General features: G+C 39.5%; 1 protein-coding gene and 2 non-coding genes across 10 annotated transcripts in view; all 3 read right to left on the reverse strand.

Moving 5' to 3' along the window:
- The window catches only part of atg16l1.L (autophagy related 16 like 1 L homeolog), a 24,070-nt gene continuing 404 nt past the window's right edge, over window positions 1–23,666 (reverse strand). The window contains exons 2-19 of one of the 8 annotated variants that reach the window (XM_018263878.2): window positions 20,298–20,391; window positions 17,251–17,356; window positions 16,661–16,734; window positions 16,206–16,457; window positions 15,508–15,573; window positions 12,449–12,532; window positions 11,142–11,201; window positions 10,008–10,052; window positions 9,638–9,740; window positions 8,844–8,949; window positions 8,254–8,324; window positions 8,079–8,150; window positions 7,498–7,618; window positions 6,678–6,783; window positions 6,201–6,350; window positions 4,145–4,192; window positions 3,452–3,553; window positions 1,416–2,029 (exon numbers count right to left, since the gene is read on the reverse strand). In XM_018263878.2, coding sequence (XP_018119367.1) covers window positions 1,936–2,029; window positions 3,452–3,553; window positions 4,145–4,192; window positions 6,201–6,350; window positions 6,678–6,783; window positions 7,498–7,618; window positions 8,079–8,150; window positions 8,254–8,324; window positions 8,844–8,949; window positions 9,638–9,740; window positions 10,008–10,052; window positions 11,142–11,201; window positions 12,449–12,532; window positions 15,508–15,573; window positions 16,206–16,457; window positions 16,661–16,734; window positions 17,251–17,356; window positions 20,298–20,391 — 1,754 coding nt within the window. In that variant the 3' untranslated portion in view covers window positions 1,416–1,935. Of the gene's footprint in view, window positions 2,030–3,451; window positions 3,554–4,144; window positions 4,193–6,200; window positions 6,351–6,677; window positions 6,784–7,497; window positions 7,619–8,078; window positions 8,151–8,253; window positions 8,325–8,843; window positions 8,950–9,637; window positions 9,741–10,007; window positions 10,053–11,141; window positions 11,202–12,448; window positions 12,533–15,507; window positions 15,574–16,205; window positions 16,458–16,660; window positions 16,735–17,250; window positions 17,357–20,297; window positions 20,392–23,666 lie in introns of all 8 variants that reach the window. The other 7 variants (XM_018263879.2, XM_018263886.2, XM_018263881.2 and 4 more) reach the window with 7 other exon arrangements.
- LOC121394003 lies at window positions 7,730–8,012 on the reverse strand. The gene has a single exon (XR_005961463.1).
- LOC121394002 lies at window positions 9,119–9,386 on the reverse strand. The gene has a single exon (XR_005961462.1).

Consider the following 23,666-nt stretch of genomic DNA (forward strand, 5'->3'; position numbering starts at 1 on the left):
TTCGAACCGACAGAGCAAGTTTATTTTACAAAGTGTCCTGTGCAAACCAGCAGTTATGAACAAATCATAAAAACCCAACAGACATGGAGCAGAGACGCCCTCCATAACAGCAGCTTTCCTGGGAGATACAATGTCTCATTCTCTGAACGCAAACCCTTACAGAACAAGCAGCGCATAACATGGAGTCTACTAAAGCGTGCGTGTGGGAATTCAAATGTGCTTTTTGCCTCCTTTAGGAAACATGGTCTAGAATGAACAGTCGGTCTAATATCCAGGTAAATGTTGGAATCCTACAATAATTAATTAGTTTTACTATTTACAAAATCATTTGTATAATAAATATACTGGAGAGATTTATTAGGGGAAACCCCCATTGGTGGGTCTGTGCGGTGGCACTGCAATAGCACAATGTAAACCGTATAGAAGAGTGTATTTGTTCAACAGAAAACCAACATCATATCAGAAAGTAGCACATTATATTATGAGCCATAACTGAAATGTAAATAGATTAGCAAAGTGGTAACGATTACATTGGCAAGAACAAGCTCTGGACACTATTTCTAGATACAAAATCCCGGTCTCTTTCGTAATGATACACTGGGCCGTTCAATGAAAGTCCCACTGATGAACTTACAGCTAAGCCTGCGTCACACAGTAGCGCAATGACATGAAAGCACTTTAAAGATGTCTGGAATTGGCAAAATTTCACACGGATTTTTCAGTATCTGATCAATCATTGGTGCACCCACACCAAAAATGTATTGGCTTAAAGGGATTCTGTCATGATTTTTATGGTGTAGTTTTTCATTTTCTAAATTCCACGCCAATAATTCACTCTACCATGTAAAATTTTATTCTCAACTCAAAAAGTGTATTTTTTTTTTTTTAAGTTGTAATATTGGAGTGTAGGCAGCCATCTCAGGTCATTTCGCCTGGTCATGTGCTTCCAGAAAGAGCCAGCACTTTAGGATGGAACTGCTTTCTGGCAGGCTGCTGTTTCTCCTACTCAGTGTCGCAGTGGGACCTGTATTTTTACTATTGAGTGTTGTTCTTATATCTACCAGGCAGCTGTTATCTTGTGTCAGGGAGCTGCTCTCTGTTTACTTCCCATTGTTCTGTTGTGGCTGCTGGGGGGGGGGGGGGGTGATAACACGCCAACTTTCAGTACAGCAGTAAAGATTGAAGTTGATCAGAGCACAAGTCGCTTGACTGGGGGCAGCTGGGAAATTGACAGATCTAGTCCCATGTCAGATTTTAAAATTAAATAAAAAAAAACAAAAAACAAAAAACAAAAAACAAAAATTTGTTTACTCTGTTGAGAAATGCAGAATTCTGCTGGAGCAGCACTATTACCTAATGTGTTTTGAATTTTATATTTCCCCCATGACAGTATACCTTTAAAGCATTAACCGAAAAAAAAAAAATTAAATAAAATATTGCTGCTGGATAAATATCAAAAATAAAGGATTTATCTCTGGTTATAGTTTGCACCACAATAATCAGGATCAGCTGGCAGTAGGGATGACCAGATGTATGGGTATAAATTGGTTTTTAGCAGTAAACAGAAGGAGTTACGCAAGAACTTTTGGAACAGTTTTCGGCCTATAGCGGTTTCAAAATTCATGTGGAAATATTCAAAGCAAACGTCCCATTGCTACTCCTTAATTCAAACAAGGTGTGGTGAAAGGTGGCTTTAAATCTGAAGCCTTATGTATTTCTTGCCTATTTAAATGAATAATAGATTTGAATGACTCCTGCCAGAGGTGTGAAGACAACCCAAGCTTCATCTTCAGGAACGCTTGCTGCCAAACATCAATGAGTTCACAGAAGAAAGCTCGGTGTTGGCACTCTGACCCATCACAAACACGAGGAGCGTATGGCCACATCTTCATTGTGCCACCGACCTCACGGAAATAGTTAAAACCACAAATGGAATCAAAAGTCAGACCACAAGACTCCACGGCTTCCTCGGTCAACGCTGACCACGTGTGTCCCAGAAGGTGACCAAGCCACAGCATTGATAGATGAACTACAGAAAACCAAAATTGTGTGATTAGATTTTTAATAATGTGCATTTATAAAGCACCAACCTATTCAATACACAGTATATGCACTGAACATATAGAAAAAAAAAGAAGAGATACAAAAAGAGGGCCCTGCCAAGAGAGCTAAGAGGGATTATGTCAGAATTTTTAGAAAAGAGCCAGCACTTTAGGATGGAACGGCTTTCTGGAAGGCTGTTTCTCCTACTCAGGGTCAGGGCACACAGGCAGATTCGGAGCTATTAGTCGCCAGGCGAGAAATCTCTTCTTCGGGGCGACTAATCTTCCCGATCTGCCTTCCACCAGCTAAAATGAAAATCGCCTGGGGGCAGGCGCTCAGACTGCTTGTTTTCAGAAGTCTCCCGAAGTTTCCCCGTGAGGCAATAACGGGTGACTTCTGAAAACAAAGAGCTCCGACTGCCTGCCCCCAGGGGATTTTCATTTTAGCCGGCGGAAGGCAAATCAGGGAGATTAGTCGACCCGAAGAAGAGGAGATTTCTCGTCTGGTGACTAATCTCCCCGAATCTGGCCGCGTGCCCCAACCCTCAATGTAACTGAATATGTCTCAGTAGGACATGGGTTTTTACTATTGAGTGCTGTTCTCAGATCTACAGGCAGCTGTTATCTTGTGTTAGGGAGCGGTTATCTGGTTACCTTCATATTGTTCTGTTAGGCTCTTGGGGGGTGGGGGGAGATCACTCCAACTTGCAGTAAAACAGTAAAATGTGACTGAAGTTTATCAGACCACAAGTCACATGACTGTGGGCAGCTGGGAAACTGTCTAGCCCCATGTCAGATTTCAAAATTGAATATTAAAATATCTGTTTGCTCTTTTAAGAAACTGATTTCAGTGCAGAATTCTGCTGGAGCAGCACTATTAACGGATGCATTTTGAAAAAAAACAATATTCCTTTAACATAAACAGGATAGACAACCCTGTAAACAAAGAACAGACTCAAATAAAGTTAAAATCATCTTGTAACCCGCCGTGGACACAATGACCGAGTTCCAATAGTTACTAAGCAGGACCAAGACCTCCTTCTGGTCTTTAATTCGACCCTCTGGACCCTTCAATAAAAATGTTACCCCCTCCACAGCTGCTTGACTACTCGGATGCCTATTTCCAGTGCAGATATGGGTGTTTTAGTACTAGTTTCCCCACTCAAAATTGCAGGGTATATTAGCCCACAAGTGTGGTGGTCGAGAAAATAAAAATGTTTTGCAATAGGTTGCCTTTACATAATGAGCAGCATGAAATATCCCCAAAATGAGAAGCCTGAGCTGGATCTCAGCTGAAGCCCTGGAACTTACAGCATGTTTGGATAAAGGAGCAAATTAAGTGTTCCAATTGAGCAGTATATGTGTACGTTTAAATATTGCATTAATAGTTCCCAGCTCCAGTCTCTTACCTGTGTTGTTTGCTAAACATCCTCTCCATTTTTCCTGTAAGGACATTCCAGAAATAAAGTGTTCCTTCTGCCGAACCAGCCGACACATAATTGCCATCAGGGCTAAATAACAAAGGAGGGATGTGAACAGAAGTCTCTCCATAAACAGCATTAAGAATCACTCTGTGAATATGAATGGGGATGTAATGTACAGGGATGGGTGAATCTGGGCTGTTTCGTCAATTTTTTTGACGCGCGATTTGTTTGTTTTTTTTGACGCACCCCACCATACAAGTCTATGGGCGTCATTTCCATGGCGAAACAATTCACCCGTCCCTAGTAATGTACAACTCCCAGCATCCAACTGAACACTTCAAATCTTAACAGATGAATTAAGATGCATCGGTCACCAAGAGGATCTCTTTAGTAATCTCTGTGTGAAACTGCAGTTAAAGTATATTGCCAGTCAAATAGATAACCGACATCCTACAAGATATCATGAGCTTAAATAGGTTTTGTGGGACATTGTTTGTGTGAATTACAATGTGTCCTATGTTTATTCTTTACATACAGTCCAATACCTTGAACCAAAACAAGAGTACGTACGTCTTATGGATACTTTTAACACTATTGTAGTAACTGTCAGTTTAATTTGTCTAGGTGTGTGTATATGTAAGTGTGTTTGTGCTTAAGCATGTGCAAGTGTAAACTTACCTAAATATAACCCGAGTCCAGTCTGATCCACACTTAAACCCTGGGGCACTAAAAAAAAAAAAAAAAAAAAAACATTTTTACAATACAATCTTCATGCTTAAGTGGTAATAAAAACCCCATACTTGCTTAGAACAATGGTACATAGGTCATTTAGATCTTCAAAGCCGTTCATAGAGAACTAAAGGGATCATAAAACACTGTTCTCTGCCAGATGCTCCCATTCCCATATATTCATAATTTAATGAATACACAAAAAAACTCAATAGATCCCTCCATTACAAAAATATTACAATATCAGTGTGTATCCTGCACATGCCCTTGCATGGATGCACAATACCTATTCTGAAATTAAACGGCTACCTCTGTACATTTACCACTCGTGTGCCAGAAAAGAGGAGGAAAAAAAATAAATAAAAATAAAGGATCAGAACAAGTCTTCACAAAATGAAATAAAGATGTATCCATTAAAACCACAAAAACCTGTTGGACTAGTAACTGTAAAATTGGGCCTTTACTATAGTGCATAGATGTACAATTTACCAGAGGCTGAACTTTATGCTTTAGGCACCAGTGATTAGTAATGTATTTGTATGTACATGTAACCAGTGTCCTTAAGGGGGAAGTAAAGTCTAAAATAGAATAAGGCTAGAAATGCTGTATTTTGTATACTAAACATAAACTTACTGCACCACAAGCCTAATCAAACAAATGATTTATGCTTTTAAAGTTGGCTACAGGGGGTCACCATCTTGTAACTTTGTTAAACATCTTTGCAAGACTAAGACTGTGATCATGCTTAGTGTGGTCTGGGCTGCTTAGGGATCAAAACACCACAAGTCAAATATCTGCCAGAAGCCGATACAACAAGACTGATTAATAATCAGAATATTCAGACTGCACTGGGTCCTGTGTTGTCATGTAATCTAATGTGGATTTTATAGTGTTTGTATTGTTTAATACAAACTTTCTCCAACTCTGCAGAACCAGTGGCTGCAGCAAAATAATCCTCCAAACAGAATCACAGTTATTTGTTTAAATCTGGCTCCATGATCTTTGTCCCTGCAGCCGGAGTTGGAAACAGTAAAGGGGATGTAAAGGCAAAAATAAAATCCAATACAAATCTCTACACAGACGCCGACTGCTCTACAGGGAAATAAACAAAGCTGCTTGAGTTCTGCGGGGGCTCCCCCTGCTGTTCATAAGTATGATTGTTTCCCTGCAGAGAAGTTAGGGACCGTCTGACAATTCCTATCCACAGCAGTAAATGAAGGGAGAATTTCACTGCATACAGTCCGGTTTCTAATAAAAACGGTACACTTATTTTTTTTTAATTAAAGGGGTTGTTCACCTTCAAACAACTAGTTGGTTTCAGATAGATCACCAGAAATAACGACTTTTTCCAGTGACTTTCTATTTTCTATGTGTGACGGTTTTTCTAATATTGAAGTGTAATTTCCCTCCTTCTGAAGCAGCTCTGGGAGGGGGTCGCCGATCCTGTAAACTGTTATAAATGGATACATTTAGTTGATACATTACTTATCGTTGTCCCTGCTGAGCAGAATCTCTGGGTTTCATTACAGGCAGCTGTTAGAATTGATACAATAGTTGCTGATACTCCAGAAATGCTGCTGAGAAATGTATCAACTAAATGTTGCAAAATTGTAACAGTTTAGAGTCTGCGCCTGAATTACTGAGCTGCCAGACTCACGAACATTCACCTTTAAAACTTAGATTTTGGAAAAAACGTAAAAAATAAATAACGGAAAGTAATTGAAAAAAGTCTTTATTTCTGGGGAACAATCTAAAAACAACTGAATTGAAAAAAGTGTTTGGAAGGTGAACAACCCCTTTAAAGTATATTGGATATAGGGTTCTTTTTCATTAAAGGAATTTAATTTGTTTGCCTTTTCTTCCCCCTTAAAGCACGTTTCACACTTTTCTTCCCCCTTAAAGCACATGTGTCACAATGTGAAAATTCATTTTGCAGAAGCAGAAAAAAAAAAATTCTAATATTTGAGCCGATGCTTTGTTCTTTCCACCACTCGTTCTGCAATACCTGAAGGTTTGTTGCACAGCATTGGCACGCAAGTCAGTGATTTTGATAAGGTCATCCCGAGAACAGCTAAGTAGCTGTGTCCTTTCAGGATTCAAATCTAGAGCCGTGATTTTGCCCTGCAACTCCAGTTCTCGCACGATACATTCTGTTCTGGAGAGTAAGAAACAAGGACAGGGAACTTTAGGGGCAATCCTACACCCTTATAAGCACAGGAAGCTTAAGATGGCAATACATTTAATAGATGAATTGTATCACGACAGCAGTAAATTCAGGCGCTCGGGGCAAGGACTGCATAAATAACTACAGGAATTTTTAAATCTGCCAGATCAATACCTGACTGAAAGTCTAGCAGGCCCATGGAAGGGCAACATAATACATGGCTCAATAAGCTCTGTTCAGGACTGAATTGGCAGCTTTTATCATGTTCATCATCATGACATGTATTTATAAAAAACACACAAACAAAATATATCTTACCTTATATCCCAAAACCGAATCTTTTTATCGAAGTGACCACTCATAACACACTGCTCCGTGCAAATAATGTCATTACAGCTAGAACCAGCAAACACTGTCTTAATGCCTAGGACAAGGGAAACAGTTATTAACAAAATCAAAAATAATGTTAACACAGGCTTTAGATCTAACATGGATTGAACATTTTGCTCCATCATGAAGATCTTTACTCTTTCGGTTAGAATGGTCCCTTCTTTCTTTGGAGGCTGTGAAAGTGCAAGCCAGAATCAATAGCCAGGCATACAAACACTGTGGGGCAATACATTATGCCTAGAAATTAGGGATGAACCAAATCCACTATTTTGGATTCGGCTGAACCACCGAATCCTTTGTGAAAGATTCGGCAGAATACCGAACCGAAATTCTAATTTACATATGCAAATTAGGGGTGGGAAGGGGAAAATTTTTTACTTGTTTTCTGACAAATAGTCACGTGATTTCCCTCTCCGCCTCTAATTTGCAGATGCAAATTAGGATTTGGTTCGGCCTGGCAGACGGATTTGGCCAAATCCAAATCCAGCTAAAAAAAGCCTGAATACTGGCTGAATCCTGGATTCAGTGAATCCCTACTAGAAATACGGTGGCATACAGAAAAGGCAACGCACTCCCAATTCTACTCAAGTCATCATTGAATGTCAAAAAATTACTTTACTAAAATTAGAAGTTCTGTTAGAGGAAGAATTTTAAATTCATGGTAGATAAGAGGGACTATTCGATCACCAAATTTGAGTGCTGAAACCTTTCAAGACAGAACAAAAAAAAAGTGTCATGATTTTCTTACAAACTTTGCTGCGCAGATCCCACAACTTCAACGTCCTATCATGACTTCCAGACACAATGCGGGCATTGTCCAGCAGGAATTTGGCAGATAGTACTTTCCCACTATGTCCAGTTAGAGTATGCTGCATGGAGAAGGAATGAACAGTTAGAAAAAGACCCTTATCTGTGCTTACTGGGGGCAAAATCAACCGAACATGTAAATTTTTATTTTTACAAATTATCTAACACATAGAAGTCTCAGATTGAAAACTAGAGATCATGCAAAGTATATTGCTTCAAACCAAACACCTTAGTCTCCTTTACACTGGATGTGTCGGATACCCTGTGTTACCATAGCTCTGGATTCTTAAAGAGATTTGGCATTATGGGGTATCCATAAATGTCGGCAGACCCGTTGCCCATCACTGCATAGCTAGAGCAGGACAGGAACAGAAAAAAAAGTAGGACTGCTGGGAGATGATTTGGTGTGTTGGGGAAGCACAATGCAATCAGACCTTTTACAGGTCATCACTGACTTCTTAAAATAACGTGGGGGGGGGAATAACATTGTTTGAAATGTATGTACTTTAAATATCATCTTACCCGAAGTCTGTAATCATCCACTGTCCAGATTCTACTTGCAAAGTCATTTGAAGCAGCCAAAAGGTAGGAACCCTATGAAGAACACAATTATTACAGGATAGACTTAAATGCAGATAATCAGGCTAACGCTCAGGTTTCCTGTAATGTAGGAAAAAAAAAAAATGGGATTACTTACAGCGCTGTCAAACTCTATGCTGGTGATGCCTGCATTGCTGCCTGTTAATGAACCCTTTGCCTCACATTTATCTGCAGGTAAAAACAGACTGGTTTAATTTTCGGTTACCTTTAAACACAACCCTCCATATCTAAATACATACACATTATATAGAATATATGTTCTTATAAATAAAACTGGCCCCAAAAGGAGTTTAGCACTGTCTATGCCAATGCAGGCAGGACAGTGAGAGCAGTGTATTACTCAATCATTGGTTGGCAATAGTTATTAAAATGAGTGCAGAAGCAAAGGCATTATCTCATTGCAATAGATCTCAAGGCAATAGAGACAACACAGAAAGTGTTCCCAAAAGGTGGATTTCCCTTTAAGGTGGGCACAGGAAGGTTACAGTGTGCCACACAGAAAACATAGCGGAGGTCTCAGGACATGTGTTGCCTGCATTGCATATTGTAAAGCGCCTGCACCAATCACTCAGTTCTATATCGGATCTCTCAAAAGTCCATGTATCCTCAATTGAATCGAAAGCATAAAATAAATAAATATTTGTGCCTTATGGATCTAAGGAATGTACATTTCATAAGAAGCCTTACTTCCAATAACATCCCAGAGTTTCACCCTCCGGTCCATTCCACCTGTTGCCAGTAAACGGGAGCCTGGGCTGAATCGCACAGCATTAACTTCTCCATCATGAGCATCCTTTAAAAACAAAAAAAACAATCATTTAGACAAATGCCCAACTTTGGGATACTGCACTATTTATTCTGAAGATGGAAATGCTTCCCTAAGAGACAAAATATTGTATATCATGTTGTGGTGAAAAATGCAGAAAGCTAGCAGGACTCGCTAGCTTTGATATTCATTTTGAGGTCTCAGTTTCTAACTTGTTATCATGTACTGCACAGAGTTCAGCCCCGATCCTTGCTCTCCTTTATTATGCAACTATGTACAATACTTGTTACTGCACTTTCCCATTCTTTTGGAAATGCAGGATTCAGTATCAAAACCTGTCAGCAGCTTAAGTAGCCAATCAAAGCAAAGCTGGAGCATGATGGGAAAACAGAGGCTGCTGGGAGAGAAACTGGATACAGGAGAACTTTTTAGGCAGTCAGACCTTTTACTATTCATCACTGACCTCAGATATAGATTGGAGATTTACAGTATTTATAAGAAAGCAAGAACAAGCATTACAAGATGGTCGTTTCATGCAACCTTGGCTCTCCAGCTGTTAAGGAACTACAAGTCCCACAATGCATTTGCCTTTAGACTCCTTCAAAAGGCTCCTTCATTGCATTGTGGGACTTGTAGTTCCTTAACAGCTGGAGAGCCAAGGTTGCAGATCCATATAAGCAAAGCTCAGTACAAACAAACTGCAGCAGATACTTACAAATGAATAAACCGCTGTAGCCGGAACCCTGACCTCTCTGTTTCCAGCTGCCTGGGAATCTGCACAGTCGTGCGAGGTAGGGAAAGAATTTAAGGACCGTCTCCTAAAGGAAAACAGACAAAAAACAATCTCTAAAAGAGCACTGTAAAGAGCAGCCTGCATTTTAGAAGGCTGTTGAGTGGTGTTAGATTGAGGACTAAAGCATCAGTGCATTGCTAAATTTGGGTGTAATCAGCATAGCATGGATTTTTGATTGAAATACTTTATACAATAATGCAACAATGAAAAGAAAAGAGCCCTGTATTTCAGTGCATGGAATATCATTATTACAGCCCTAGAGTGCACAAAGCATAAATAGAGGAAACATCACCTGGAATTGTCAGAACGATGACTCAAGGAGGGAGACTCAGACAAGCTGTAAGGAGAGCTCAGAGGTCAGCAGGCACAGGGAAGGGATAAACAAGAAGGAGGGAGAAACAGAAGACAGGAAAAATAGATTAACCCCTGGGGACAAAACAGCGATACGTGGTTGCCCACTGCTGCACCACAGGGGTCAGAAAAACACACAGTATTAGGGGGCATTAAATATGTGGCAGAGAGTAGCTGTTGCTACTGGAGGGCCACAGCTTAGCCCCATGTCCATAAGTGCTGTAATGTGTGTGTACCTAGCTTGACAAGCTGCTTATGTTGAATGACCTACGCTGCCTACAGTCTGGGTAGCCTAAGCCTGGGATACTAAACTCACTGCTTTCCACAGATTCACTAAAAACGAGCACAAATAACTTGTCTTTCCAGCATGACGGCCGACAAAAATCTGTGGGAAAGATTGTCGTTAGAAGGGTAATATTAAATGTACAATGCTAGTAGATGTAAAAGTAGAAACAAAACCTGTCATATAACAAGTCATTTTCAAAATACAGATACTGCGGCCACTAACCTGTGTAATAAATGCACCAACTAGCATCCATGGTACAAAAGATACCAGTCAAGATCACCCACCTAAAATACACGTACTGTCAGTTTTATCAGTGTGTGTGTGGCCGGCTTAAATATAAACTTAAAAAAAAAAAAAAAGAAAAAAAAGAGACTGAATGGGGCATTGTGTTGTGTATGCAAGGGATCAAAAATGCCTAAAAACGGACAATGCACTGGCTGATAAAAGTTGCTATTTCACTTCCTACAGAACAAGTTGGCAGCTTACTGATCACCTGTATGGGGCCTGCCAAACATATACATGGCAGATTTGAAACCTACAACAAGGTGCAACGTCCTGCAGCACATAACAGGATATGTCCTCACTTCACTGCCTTGGATTAGAGATCAGACTCCCAGAAATCCCATGGCTGTTATGAAAGACGACTGTACAAGTAGCATGTGCAACTTCACTTTTCCTTTAGACAGACAAGGACATTTGTGCCACACTCCTTTCACTATTCAGTAGCAGATAACACATGGAACAGGGCTGTAACAAACAGACAAACAGTGTAGGAAGGAGCAGACCTACCCGAAGATATTAGTGATAGAGTCCAGGAGGCCTCCTGCGGCAGGTTGAGAGTTTCGCTTACTGCAGAAGAGGGAGCACAGGGATAAACTGGTTGTTCAGAAGAAATCAAGCACTACAAATTGCACCAGCCAAAAGCACAAAATGAATGATGCTCACTGCCACAAATGGACGTATTCTGGATGTACGAGACCACAGTGGCATAACCACATTTTTCTGACCTAAACACCAATGTATGACTAAACTATATGCAAATGTATTAATTTTCAAAGATTCAAGAGAAGGAGGCTATGCAAGGATGCCTCAGAGAACACCGCAGTATATGACAAGGGAGATATAACAGGCACTCAAAGGGCAATCCTCCAGGCAGTTGTAGTAAAAAAGTATTTACTAAATTACAACTTTTACTTCAATAAATGCTTTACAACTGCCTGGAGGATTGCTCTTTGAGTGCCTACCCTACAAACAATACGGTGATGTCCGCTCCCTCATACTGAAGGCTCGGGGCAGAGCACCTGGGTGTCCTCATATATGGGATGATAGGATACATAACATATCCTTATCCGACAGTGCTCAATGAAGCAATGGAAGCCTGTGACCTCAATAGTGTGCAGCACTAAATATCATGGTGTGGTCACATAACAGACTGCCATCCATCCAGTGCTGCGCAAAGGCTGGGGTTGTATGGCAAGACAGAAGCTTACTGAAATAGAAACAAAAAATATGAATTCCCTTTTAAGTGTAGGTGCTGCAACGGACAATAGCACAAAGTTCAGCAATTCTCATAGATGTGTAGGAATTCAGGAAAAACAGCACAAAGGAGCAGATCAGGCTACTATACAATCGCACCCACCCCTGCACCCCGAGTATCTGTTCTTGAAGAGCAACCCATATATAATAATGTTAAAATATTAATAAATGGGAGCCATTGCTTAGAGCAGAGAAAACTAAAAATACTCTTCACATATGTACACCATTTTCCAAACTGTGAAAGGGGATATAAGTGGATGCTGGACTGGAAGCTTTTTTGGGAATACTTTCATTTGCACTCCAAAGAAGATGCCTCTACAGAAATGGAGCGCACATGAGATCTGTCTCATAGCACTTAAAACACCAATAAAGCATAGTAAGAGAAACACCAATAAAGCATAGTAAGAGAAATACATAGCAACTGGCATGCTTGGAGAGACTGGCTAAACCTCAAAATACATGCCATCATACAAATGTTCTCACACGGTCATTTTATATTTAGTGTTAGGACCCTTCACAACCTTAATACTCACTCAACCCATTCAGTGTGCATTGCTCACCTGATGATCCGGCCTGTGGCTTGTGCACCAGCACCGTCTCCCACAGGGTCTGCATTATCATTCAGCACCTCTATATCATCATCACTGCAGCAAGGGAGAGTACAGCCCAAATTAAACTAGCCAATCACAATCACCACCCACACCCATCTGTACACAATGGGGTTGAATCATGATTCAGGCAAAAAACATAATTAGCATACAAATGCTGGGTATAACAGTGGTTAGACACACCCAATGCAAGTGAATTGATTGAATTAGAATTTCTATGCAGGGGACATCTAGTAAACAAAACTTTAAAAACTCCAAAAGGCTAAAAATCTTTGGATTAAAATCTGCACATTGGGGTGTTGAAGATCTATATTAAACATACCACAAAAATTCCATAATGTTTACAGCACTGTTTTTTAACCTGGGGTCCCAAGAAGCAGAACTACAACTCCTGGCATCCTTTAATGATGGAGTTTTTTCCGCTATATCTGGGGAACCAAGGTTAAGAAAACAGTTGGTAACTAGAAAGATTTGCATAGTTTTCAGACAGTGGCTTCCTTAAATCAGCACAAGCAGCTTTATATACCGTCCCTGTGAAAGTAATAATTCCTCTCAGGGGTTAAGGTGGCCATAGACGCACCCATAAGATCGTACAAAACAAATTTTCTTCAATATTCGGTGCATGCATGATGAGAGACAAGCCGACCCATCTCAGCAGAAGACTATCAGTTGGCGTGTCAAACAGGAAAGATGTTTTGTTCCAATACACACGTGTAGATACATGTATCTGATCATTCAGCACTAAAGGTGGCCAGACGCACTGATAATATACAAAAAAAATAAATAAATAAATAAATATGGATCTGTGAGCTCTACACGTGTATATTGAAGCCACCTTAACTGTGGCTAATGTTCGGGTACCTTCAAAAGGCACCTAATGAAAATTTTCTAGCCAGCCCAATCGACAAGCCTTGTCGGCTTGTCTCCCAATAGCACCAAATTTTAGTTTTGTATATTATCAGTACGTCTATGGCCGCCTTAAACCCATTTTGCTGCAGAAAGGTATTCAACTGGAGTGTGGCCAGATCTAGAAAATCTGTAAGGAAATCTTCCAAAAAATCCCCAACATAGCAGGCTATAAGAGTAAAAAGTAAAGAATATTTAGTTTACAGGTCCTGGCTACCTTGTGTGTACTCACAGGTACCAAGACTCCAAGAAACAAAGTCCACCTAGGGTGAGATATGGAGTGTACCTATAATTTATAGAATCTCATATTCAACGTTAGGTTTAAAGTGTGGGGTGGATATTTGCAGCATTTGATTTTTTTTTTCCATCTGTAAGATTGTTTTAGGCAATACCCCTGCTTCAAGGATTTGCAGATTGAATGGCAGGTCAAAACAATGAGAATATACTAGTACGGTTAAACCAGAGATCAGTAGAGAAAGATTGCAGGTAAAGTTGTTGTACCGTGTTAACCAGTAAAAATGTTACAGGGCAACCCTTTTGAAATAGAACAAAAGTGGTATAAAGGTAATTTACGAGGGGATCTGCAGATAAGGTACACGATAATGTGGGTGAATATTAAATAGGGCTGAATTAATGGAGTGTGGAATAAAAGGAATTCCATATGATCTCCTAGTCCAGATGCACACATTTGTATTTCTGACCTGGTGCAGGTCTTTCTTAGTCCACATAATTAGCAATAAATCCAAGGCCCAGGTTTAGAGGAGGATTGTAATAGCTTTCCTGTTTCCAGAGGGTGGGACTAGAGAACTTTCAGGTGTTTATTTATTTTAGACATGGTTTATCATGTAATCAGCCTATGTATGCAAAAACTAAAGAAAATGGCACGTGGGACAGCCGTTACCAGAAGGAACAACACAACAGCAACAGAAACATTGGCTTATAAATAGGCAATGGGCTGTTTTTTGCCATCTGGGAACATCAAAGTGTAGTGTGTGATTTTGTGGGTGTATGTAGGCCAGAATTAATCTTTTTAAAAAAACACAACATAAATTGCTGTGTGTGCCCTTGTTGTGGAAGTTCATGGACAGACATTATATTAACCTGCATTTTTTCCCAGGAAGAGAAAGCACTGCGTATCTCTAGCTTAAAGGTGTCCATAGACGTACATATTTTGTACGATATTCAGTGCATATATGGTGGAAAACAAGCCTACCAATATTGGCAAATGACTTGGATATCCGTTGGTCAGAAAATGCTGATCGGCTGTCTTTGAAGAAACCAGAACATCAGCCACTGTTTACTCCTGAAACGTCCGGCAAAGGTAAAATTGTATTGCTTCTACCTCTATATCTGACCATACAGATATACAGTTGTTACATCTTTGGCCACCTTAAGGCTTACATATATATATATGCCTAGTTTCTTTCTACCTTGTTTGCATACCCCTATTTCAAACATATTTCCAATCTGCACTAACAAACAAGTAAATTGTGCATTTAATTTACCAGCAAACTAAAGGTTTAGGCAATCCTGCAACAGAATCCCAGTGGAGCAGGAGGGTGCTGAAGGCTTAAGTCTACATAACTGGTCATTTCCTGGCTTATTTGCATATTTTTATTCTAGTTTACATTACTGTACTGCCTGCTAAACGGACTAAAGGGTCATTGTGATAATTTAGGGTGTGTCTAGACAAAACAAGCCTGCTGAGGGTAAATGGACAAAGTATAACAGGTCTGTTTTTTACTGGGGCCTGCTATTGTACTTTATTGCATTAGCTCCCAGCATGTGTCCTATATGACTATGCAGCTGTAATATAGTTCACATTAAAAACCAGGCCTATGTTGGTACCCATTTAATACTGAACTAAGTTTGACGAAAATCTAGAGGTCAGGACAGGGAGATGCAAACAGAGTCAGAAAAGGAGACAGTGCATAGAAAGATAAAATATTTCAATAATGCCCTCAAGTTAAACATCATATGCTGTAGGAATACATACTTTAGTGTGAGCTTCTATTGCATAATCTTATATAAAGATTACACAAGCTAGTAATTCTGAAAATAACATATCCTGCAGTAGTGCAAGAATGGGTGTTTTGGGTACTTACTGATCAAAAGACAAAGGTTCCTTGGCTGCTTCAGCTAGCTCTTTCTGAAGTCGGGCCTGTCTTCTCCTGCAAGCATAGGGTAATTTGATTAAAGGTTGCTACTATGTCTGCACTTACCTTTCCAGTGCAGGCTACTCATTGCTGAAGACCAAAGAGAAAACTGAAACCTTTATAATTGAATTCAGTGTGTGGCCCCAACAGTGTGTGGCCCCAAAGGAGCCTCTAGTGACAGACAGACAGACTGAAGCAATGTTTCTGAGAGTTTACCAAGTTATGAGGCATTTACTCAAGAAATAGAACATGTAGAATGTTTTTGTATATTTTACATTAGATCCTTTAAAGCCATGATCATTGCAAACCTGTGCCCTCCATCTACTCCCATTTGTGTTCCCATCTACTGGCAAACACAAATTCCAGCTGCTAACATGAGCATCTTGACTTACCATATTAAATATTGCCTCATTACATGGCAAAAATAAAAGAAAACAAAACATGGAAGCAGCCAACCATTCCAACCTCTTAAAATGACGCAAGAGAAGTTTGTATATTGGTAAAATTAGAATTAAATCCTGAGATATACAGAGCTTATGCTTTTATGTGGATAAAACAAACTTTTTAAAAGACTGTCAGACTACAACAACATAGACATTAACATATTTCTAAAGGAAAAGCATATCATTTATAAACAGCCCACTTACTTTGAGTCCTTCTCATTCTCTGCATTAAGCTTATTGGCCTCTTGAGCTTTCTCTGCCATCCAGCGTGACACCAGCTCCTGGTTGTCCTCTGTAGTCTTCCGTAATTTATCTTCCAGAGCAGTAAATGTTATCTGCAGAGCGTCGTACTCGTCTTTGAGGGTCTGATTGGCACGTTCAAGTTCTTGCAGTTTGTTCCTTAAGTCCTGGCATTCAGTTTCCAGATCTTGGATTGTCTGCAAGTACTTAGATATCCTGTATCAGGCACAGAATTGTATTTTTTAGAACGTTGAAAAAGATTAGGTTCTACAGCATGATGAATTCATGGGGAGCTGGCAGATAAATCTAACAGAAGATAGGGTATACGCTCTATAAAATACTTTAAAAGAGGACATAAATCTGATTATTTGCCAAGCAGGAAACATTAGTAAGGTTTATGCTATATGGTTTCCACTTACTTTTCTTCATTTGCTTGGATTTCTTTGTCTTTTTGTTGCATCTGATTGTTCAGCTCTATAACTGTTTGAGCGAGCTAGAAGGGAGGGACATTAGGATTTACAGACAGTTCACATGAGGCAGGAGAGAAGCACAAATTAAATGTGACACATGATGAGCACTTTACCCTGAAGCAGTTGCTACTGCTGATCAAGCTCTATCAGTACAGAACATGGTGTAAAATATGAAGTAAAACTTTCTTTACACCAAATACCTTTAGAATAGGTCTAGACTAATACACTGTTTTAAGCCAGTATGGATTTGCATTATTAAAATATAGAACAAATATGGCAACGCCATGTAAATACTGAACACACCATTTTACATTAAGGGTGCATATTCAGACAAAAAATATTTAATATTTAAAATGGCTGCAAATAGGCTTTGTTATTTTCAGTGGACACATTATTGTGGGATAGTAAAGGTGCAATCGTCAGGAAATAATCCAGTTTTAAACAGCCAGGTACAATTATGTTATTAGCACCTTACAAAGAGGTTATTGGAATGTTTTGAAACAAAGACTGCATTTGGGGATAAATATGGTTCTGGTTACCTCCCCTCTTTTCTTATGAAGTTCGGTAAGTTCCTCCTGGTGTTTTATCCTCATCTGGGCCATGTCCTGCAGTATCGCATCATTACGCATCCCATCTGGACCTGGGCTGCAAGAGTACAGAATAAATTATTTGTGTACACCACTGAATTTAAAATTATTTTATTATCTACTACAATATTTAAAATGGCAGATAGTTCTCTTCGAAAACATTAATATTAAGATGGATCCCAACATTAGGAGATAATATCCATAGGGCAATAGTATATGCGGAGAGAGAAGTAGAAAATCTTCAGAGTTAAAGGACCAGTAGCATCAAATTTTAAAAAAAATTAGTTTGTATATCATGGAAAAAAAAAAACCCACCAATACATATTTAACTTTAAAATCGCAAAGTCTTTATTAAGAAATAAATCACCGATACTCTGCTTGCACTCCTCTTCAGAAAAGGCAACGATCCATCGTGCAGCACTCAATTTCTCCTCCCTGGCTATCTCCTATAAAAGGCAGGAGAAATCAAGCGCCGCACAATGGATTCTCGTCCCTGTCGCCTTTTCTGAAGAGGAGCGCAAAGGGAGGATCGGTAAGTTACTTAAGACTGTGATTTTAAACTTAAAAAGGTCTTGGTGGGTTTTTTTCCCCGTTATATACCAACAAATTTTTTTTTTATTTATTTATTTATTTTTTTTAAGAAAAAAAATTGGTTACTGGTCCTTTAATGACTACAAAACATATGCACCTTATTTGAATCTCAGTATAGTTAATACTTATTCTCAAACATTGCAAAAGAAACTACACAGTGACACCTGGTAGTGTGCTGCAAATGCTGTGCAGCAATCTCAAACTCTCTCTCACAAATATTACTACTTATTAGCATACAGTCTATTTATAAACAATAAACCTGTGTGGTGGTGGGGGAGATCCACAAAGAAGAAGACTTACAGATAGTACCCTTGCTGTAGTCAAATGCTGTTGATGGCAGCAGTGTGGTTTCTGTCACACTGGGAGATTAGGTGCTGATTAGAGATAGGTTTTATTGATCACTCTAGGTTATTTATATCTAGGTGACTACATGTAGCAACAACTGATCTTAGAATACAACATGAGTGAGCCTAAAGCTGGCCATAGATGTGCAGAATTTGTTCCCATGAACCATGGAGGATTGTTCATTCCAAAGGATAGACCAGCTACTAACCATTCAGATTAAATAAAGTACTAAAAATAACGTTCTGCCCATTAATTGACAGCAACCGTATGAAAGTTACGTCTGACAAATGAATAGTGGCAATCACCATGGATAGCATACAGAGATATTATCATTAGCCGCAAATCTTCTAAACTGTCCAATCGACCGATCTCCATGGCATGAAAAATGCTGGGACGATCCACATACGGTCCAAAAATCATATCAAACTTTTTCCTACAACAATCTTTGCATCTATGGCCAGTTTTAACCGATGACTTTTTTTTTTTTTTTTTTTTTTTTAAGATCATCATCTTAAATGGATACTGTCATGGGAAAAAATCTTTTTTTTTCAAAACGCATCAGTTAATAGTGCTGCTCCAGCAGAATTCTGCACTGAAATCCATTTCTCAAAAGAGCAAACAGTTTTATTTTATTTATTTTTATGTTTCATTTTGAAAACGGACATGGGGCTAGACATATTGTCAGTTTCCCAGCTGCCCCATCATGTGACTTGTGCTCTGATAAACTTCAGTCACTCTTTACTGCAAGATGGAGTGATATCAACCCCCTCTCTTCCCCTCCAGTAGCCTAACAGAACAATGGGAAGGTAACAGCTCCCTGACACAAGATAACAGCTTCCTGGTAGATCCAAGAATAGCACTCAATAGTAAAAGTCAGGTCCGACTACTACACATTCATTTACATTGAGTAGGAGAAGCAACAGACTGCCAGAAAGCAGTTCCATCCTCAAGTGCTGGCTCTTTCTGAAAGCACATGACCAGGCAAAATGACCCGAGATGGCTGCCTACACACCAAGATTATAACCAACTAAAATAAATTTGCTGGTTCAGGAATAAAATTTCATATTGTAGAGTGAATTATTTGCAGTGTATGACAGAATCTCTTTAAAGAGTGCACTCAATTCTCTGTTATATTTGTCAACTAACCAAATAATTAGCCCCATGCCGCATTAGCCTCATACTGATAATCCCTATGTTCACACCAGCCCTCCAATGTGTCTGCAACCAGAGCCATGGAGTCAGTCCAGTTGCAGGCACACGGCCCTGAATTCAGCACAAAAATGCAGATCAACATGGAGCTGAAATCCTGCACCCGGTCTGACACAGTGATTCCAGGTGCAGACACACGAGAGGGCGGATGCAAGCAGCGAGGTTAGCTTTTACTTTATAACAACTGTTGTAAAGTTCAATAAGATATGTGGCACTGCAGCAGGAGCCTTAGCAAAATTATTTCATCAGAGAAGGAAATTTATTTTATCAAGTGCAGAATACATTCAGCAGCTAGATCTCCCCAGCCTACTGTTACACAGGTTTTTGCCCCAACACTGTGGGCACACAGGAGTGAACTAGATTACAGGAATACCAAGAGAGCAGAGATGTTTAAAAAATTCCCAAATGGTTTTATGGAAAGCAACTGCTATTGTGTGGATTACTATTGCTTTTGAAAAAGAATATCTATTGGCTCTTTAAAAAAAAAAAACAAAAAGGGCAAGGAATATTTTCACTCAACATAAATGTTGTATGGGAGACTTGCATATGGGCCCTATAATGTTAATTATTTGTCAGAGCGGACAAAGTTGCAGAGACTAGACATTGGCTTATTAGCAAGTGTGAAATGACCAATAGGCCATATTTAACATATAAAGGTTTGAACACCCACAAAACAGATACTGTAGTGGGACCCTTATTCTTAGAAGACTACGTTTCAAGGAGTTCTATAGAATCATTAATCAAATTAGGATACTTTTGCTAAAAGGGAACTCCTTTGTTTAAAATCAAAACATATTGAGGCAGTCTTCTTTCAAGTGAGTAGAGTTAACATAAACACTTCTCCTCATTGCTACCTGCTGTCATGGCGGCTCTGCTGCTCATATTTCTCTGTTTGCAGCTTGTCAGCCAAAACAGACTGAAGGTCTGACTTTTCCAGCAGCCGGTTATCTGTTGAGAGAGGGAAAAAAAAAAGCAATTAGTGCACCACAAGACTCAGTCCAACAGCTAATGCACAGGAAGCAGTTGTGTGCCCTTGACCTAGAAGTCTCTAGATATACGCTGCCCTAAGGGAATAAAAAAAGTCAATGCCTACCACTATTTGTAATTAAAAGCAGCACAGCTGAGTGCTTAACCATTTCTACTGCCAACTACTCTAGCTATTCCATATACAACTAAAGGAATACTATCATACCCTGACATACACCCTTTTAATGCGCAGTATTCCATCTCGTTTAAAATGAGAGCAATAAATAGGGCTTGTGAAGTACAAACATTTTGCCTATTGATTTACTCACAAACAACATTTCTTTTTTTTAAATTTCTTGTGCTAAATAGGTCAAACTGGAAAACTGAACCCACCCCATGATGGAGTAGCTTTAATTTCCCTGATTAGTTTAAGAAACTGGATTAGATCAAGGACCCGTCACCCACGCAAAGAGATGTATAACAAAAGTTTTTTTTTTTTAAAAAAGGCCGGTGCCATTTTGTGAACACTGTTAAAGGAGAAATGGAGTATGGGGCATTTCCCCGGGGGTGTCTGGGGGGGAGATCTACAGGGTTTTTCCCCACATGTTGATTTCTCTTTGAACAGTGTTCACAAAATGGCACCGGCCTGCTTGCTGGGATTGTGAAATGCCAAAACTTTAGGAAATATTTATGTAATTTATAGAGTTTATTTTGCCGGACTAGCACAATAGTTATAGATTGAAACTATTTCTTAGGGTGACCTGTAATGGGTTTCACACATTAAATTAGTTCTGTACAGTTTTCCGGTACTTTGGTAGAAGCTTAAAGTAGTGTAATTCTAAAAAATTGGTCACTTATTTTGTGCTGGTGTGGGAAGGTGGACTGACAGGCCCAGATTGGTATTTAAAATAGGCCCTGGCATTTCAAGTACACAGAGGCCCAAAAAGTCCCCCCACTAAAATAGTGACTGTCTATAGGCTCTTACAGCAGCCCCTCTGCCATTTGCTAAAATCCACATATTGCCAGTCTGGGCCTCTGTACTGATACAAATGATATTTAGTCCTCCTCTAACCACTTTGGTTAATGACTAGAATTCTTGCCTCAAGACAGAACCAGCTGTTTTTTATCCTAAAGAATGTAATGTGGTCCTAATCTGGGCAGGAAAAATATTGTGGTCAGGGATCTTGATACAGTCATATAAACCCAGTAGGTATGGCAAATTCAATTATAATAAAAGCCTGGGATACAGCTTTTGAGCACCAAACAAACACAGCAAAACTTTAAAGCGATACTGACACGTCCCTATAAAAATCATAGGAACCTGCCAGAATGCAGTATGTGCTGCACCTGGAATATTTTGCCTCAAAGCCGGCCCCCAGCCCTGCGCACCTTTGTGCAGCCAACCACTCAAACTATTAACGGATCTTCTGTGTTGCTTCAGTGACGCTGGGCTGGGGGTGGAGCAATCTTTCCATAGATTGAAGTCCTGTTTTGATTCATAATTAGTCTATGGAAGGATCACGCAATGAGTCCAGCGTTACTGAAACTGCACAGAAGGTCTTTCAACAGTGTCGGAGGGTCAGTGCAGGTACGCATGGCGGCTTTGAGGGAAAATATTCCGGGTGCAGCACATACTTTATACTGACATGTTCCTATGATTTTTATAGGAACGCATACCTCGCAACATTTTGTAAAAAAAAAAAAAAAAAAAAAAAAAAAGACAAAAAAGTTGCCGGCAATTTTTTGACCACGCCCATTTATGGCCACACCCCCTAATCACCATGTTAATTTTACAAATTTTGGCAGGTTATGAAAGTTTGAACACATTTTTTTTTTGTTCAGTTATTACAGTTTTGCTAATGAAGGTGAATTGCCCTTTAAGCTGTGAGTCACAGTTTCCCCAAGAGACCCGTTATCTTATATTGTTACAATTACTTATTCGTTATCTGAAATGGTTACAAACATTTCCAAGTGCACCTGGTGGCTGTTCTGGGCTCTCTGACAAAAGCCAATTAAGTTAGAAACTTTGTTTCTTTTTCTGGCTGTTCAGTGCAAAGAAAATGGGACTTTCCAGTACAAACGAGGGACTGCTGGTTGAACTGTCAAAAGAGGGACTGTCCCTCTAAAAACAGGACAGTTGGGAGGTATCGGGTCAGTATCGCTTTAACATAAATCAATGTATGAGTATGCATCTGATCCTTGCCGCCTATATATGTATGTATGGCTGTATCTCATTGGACAAATGCAAGGCTGGATGTTTCAATTCAAACAAGCTTAATGCTAGGGATGTGTAGAATGAACATACAAGGTTGGTGGAACATACAGGTAGATATGTTGTCAGGGAGCCACACAATCATTACATGAAAGTGGCGATCGGAATAATCTCTTAGGGTGACCTGTAATGGTTTTCACACACATTAAAGCTGCCATGTAATAATTATCTGTATTAAAGTGGACCTGTCACCCAGACACAAAAATCTGTATAATAAAAGTCCTTTTCAAATTAAACATGAAATCCAATTTCTATTTTTTATTTAAGCATTCATAGCTGTTGTAAGCTCATTTAAAAATTTCAGCTGTCAATCAAATATTGTCTGCCCCTCCTCTATGCCCGTGGCATAGAGGCGGGGCAGACAATTACTTTCACTTTCAATTCAGCACTTCTTAGATGTCACTGCTCCCCACACATTCCCCCAGTTCTCTTTACCATATAATTGTGTGGTCAGGGCATGGGGATGGACATCGGGTCCCCCATTCTGGTGCACAAACAAGATTCTGAGATGATACAAGGCTTTTCTTAATAACAGTGTCCACAAAATGGCTGCTGCCTGCTTGCTATAATTTTGAAATCCCAGACTGAAGGAATCAAGATTTAAATAATTTATATAGTGTAGTTAAAGTTCATATTCCTTTACTAATCTGATAAAATAGGATTTTGAATAATTTTTTTGGGTGACGGGTCCCCTTTAATTACTAATCAGCCTTATATTGTGACATTTCTATTCTATATGTACTGTATATTGTGAGTTGGTCTCTAAGCCAAGTAAGTGACAGCAGCACAGAGCATGTGCAGTGAATCAGCAGAAAAGAAGATGGGGAGCTACTGGGGCATCTTTGGAGACAGGATCTTTACTGCTTAACTGCTGTGGTTGCCTTGGGCTGGCACAGCAGCACAAAACATAAGGAACAACATTTCTAGCTACTTTTCAAGCTAAGCTTTAGTTCTCCTTTAACATAAATCAATGTATGACTATGCA

The sequence above is a fragment of the Xenopus laevis genome, chromosome 5L (assembly GCF_017654675.1).
Source record: "Xenopus laevis strain J_2021 chromosome 5L, Xenopus_laevis_v10.1, whole genome shotgun sequence".
Classification (NCBI taxonomy): Eukaryota; Metazoa; Chordata; class Amphibia; order Anura; family Pipidae; genus Xenopus; species Xenopus laevis.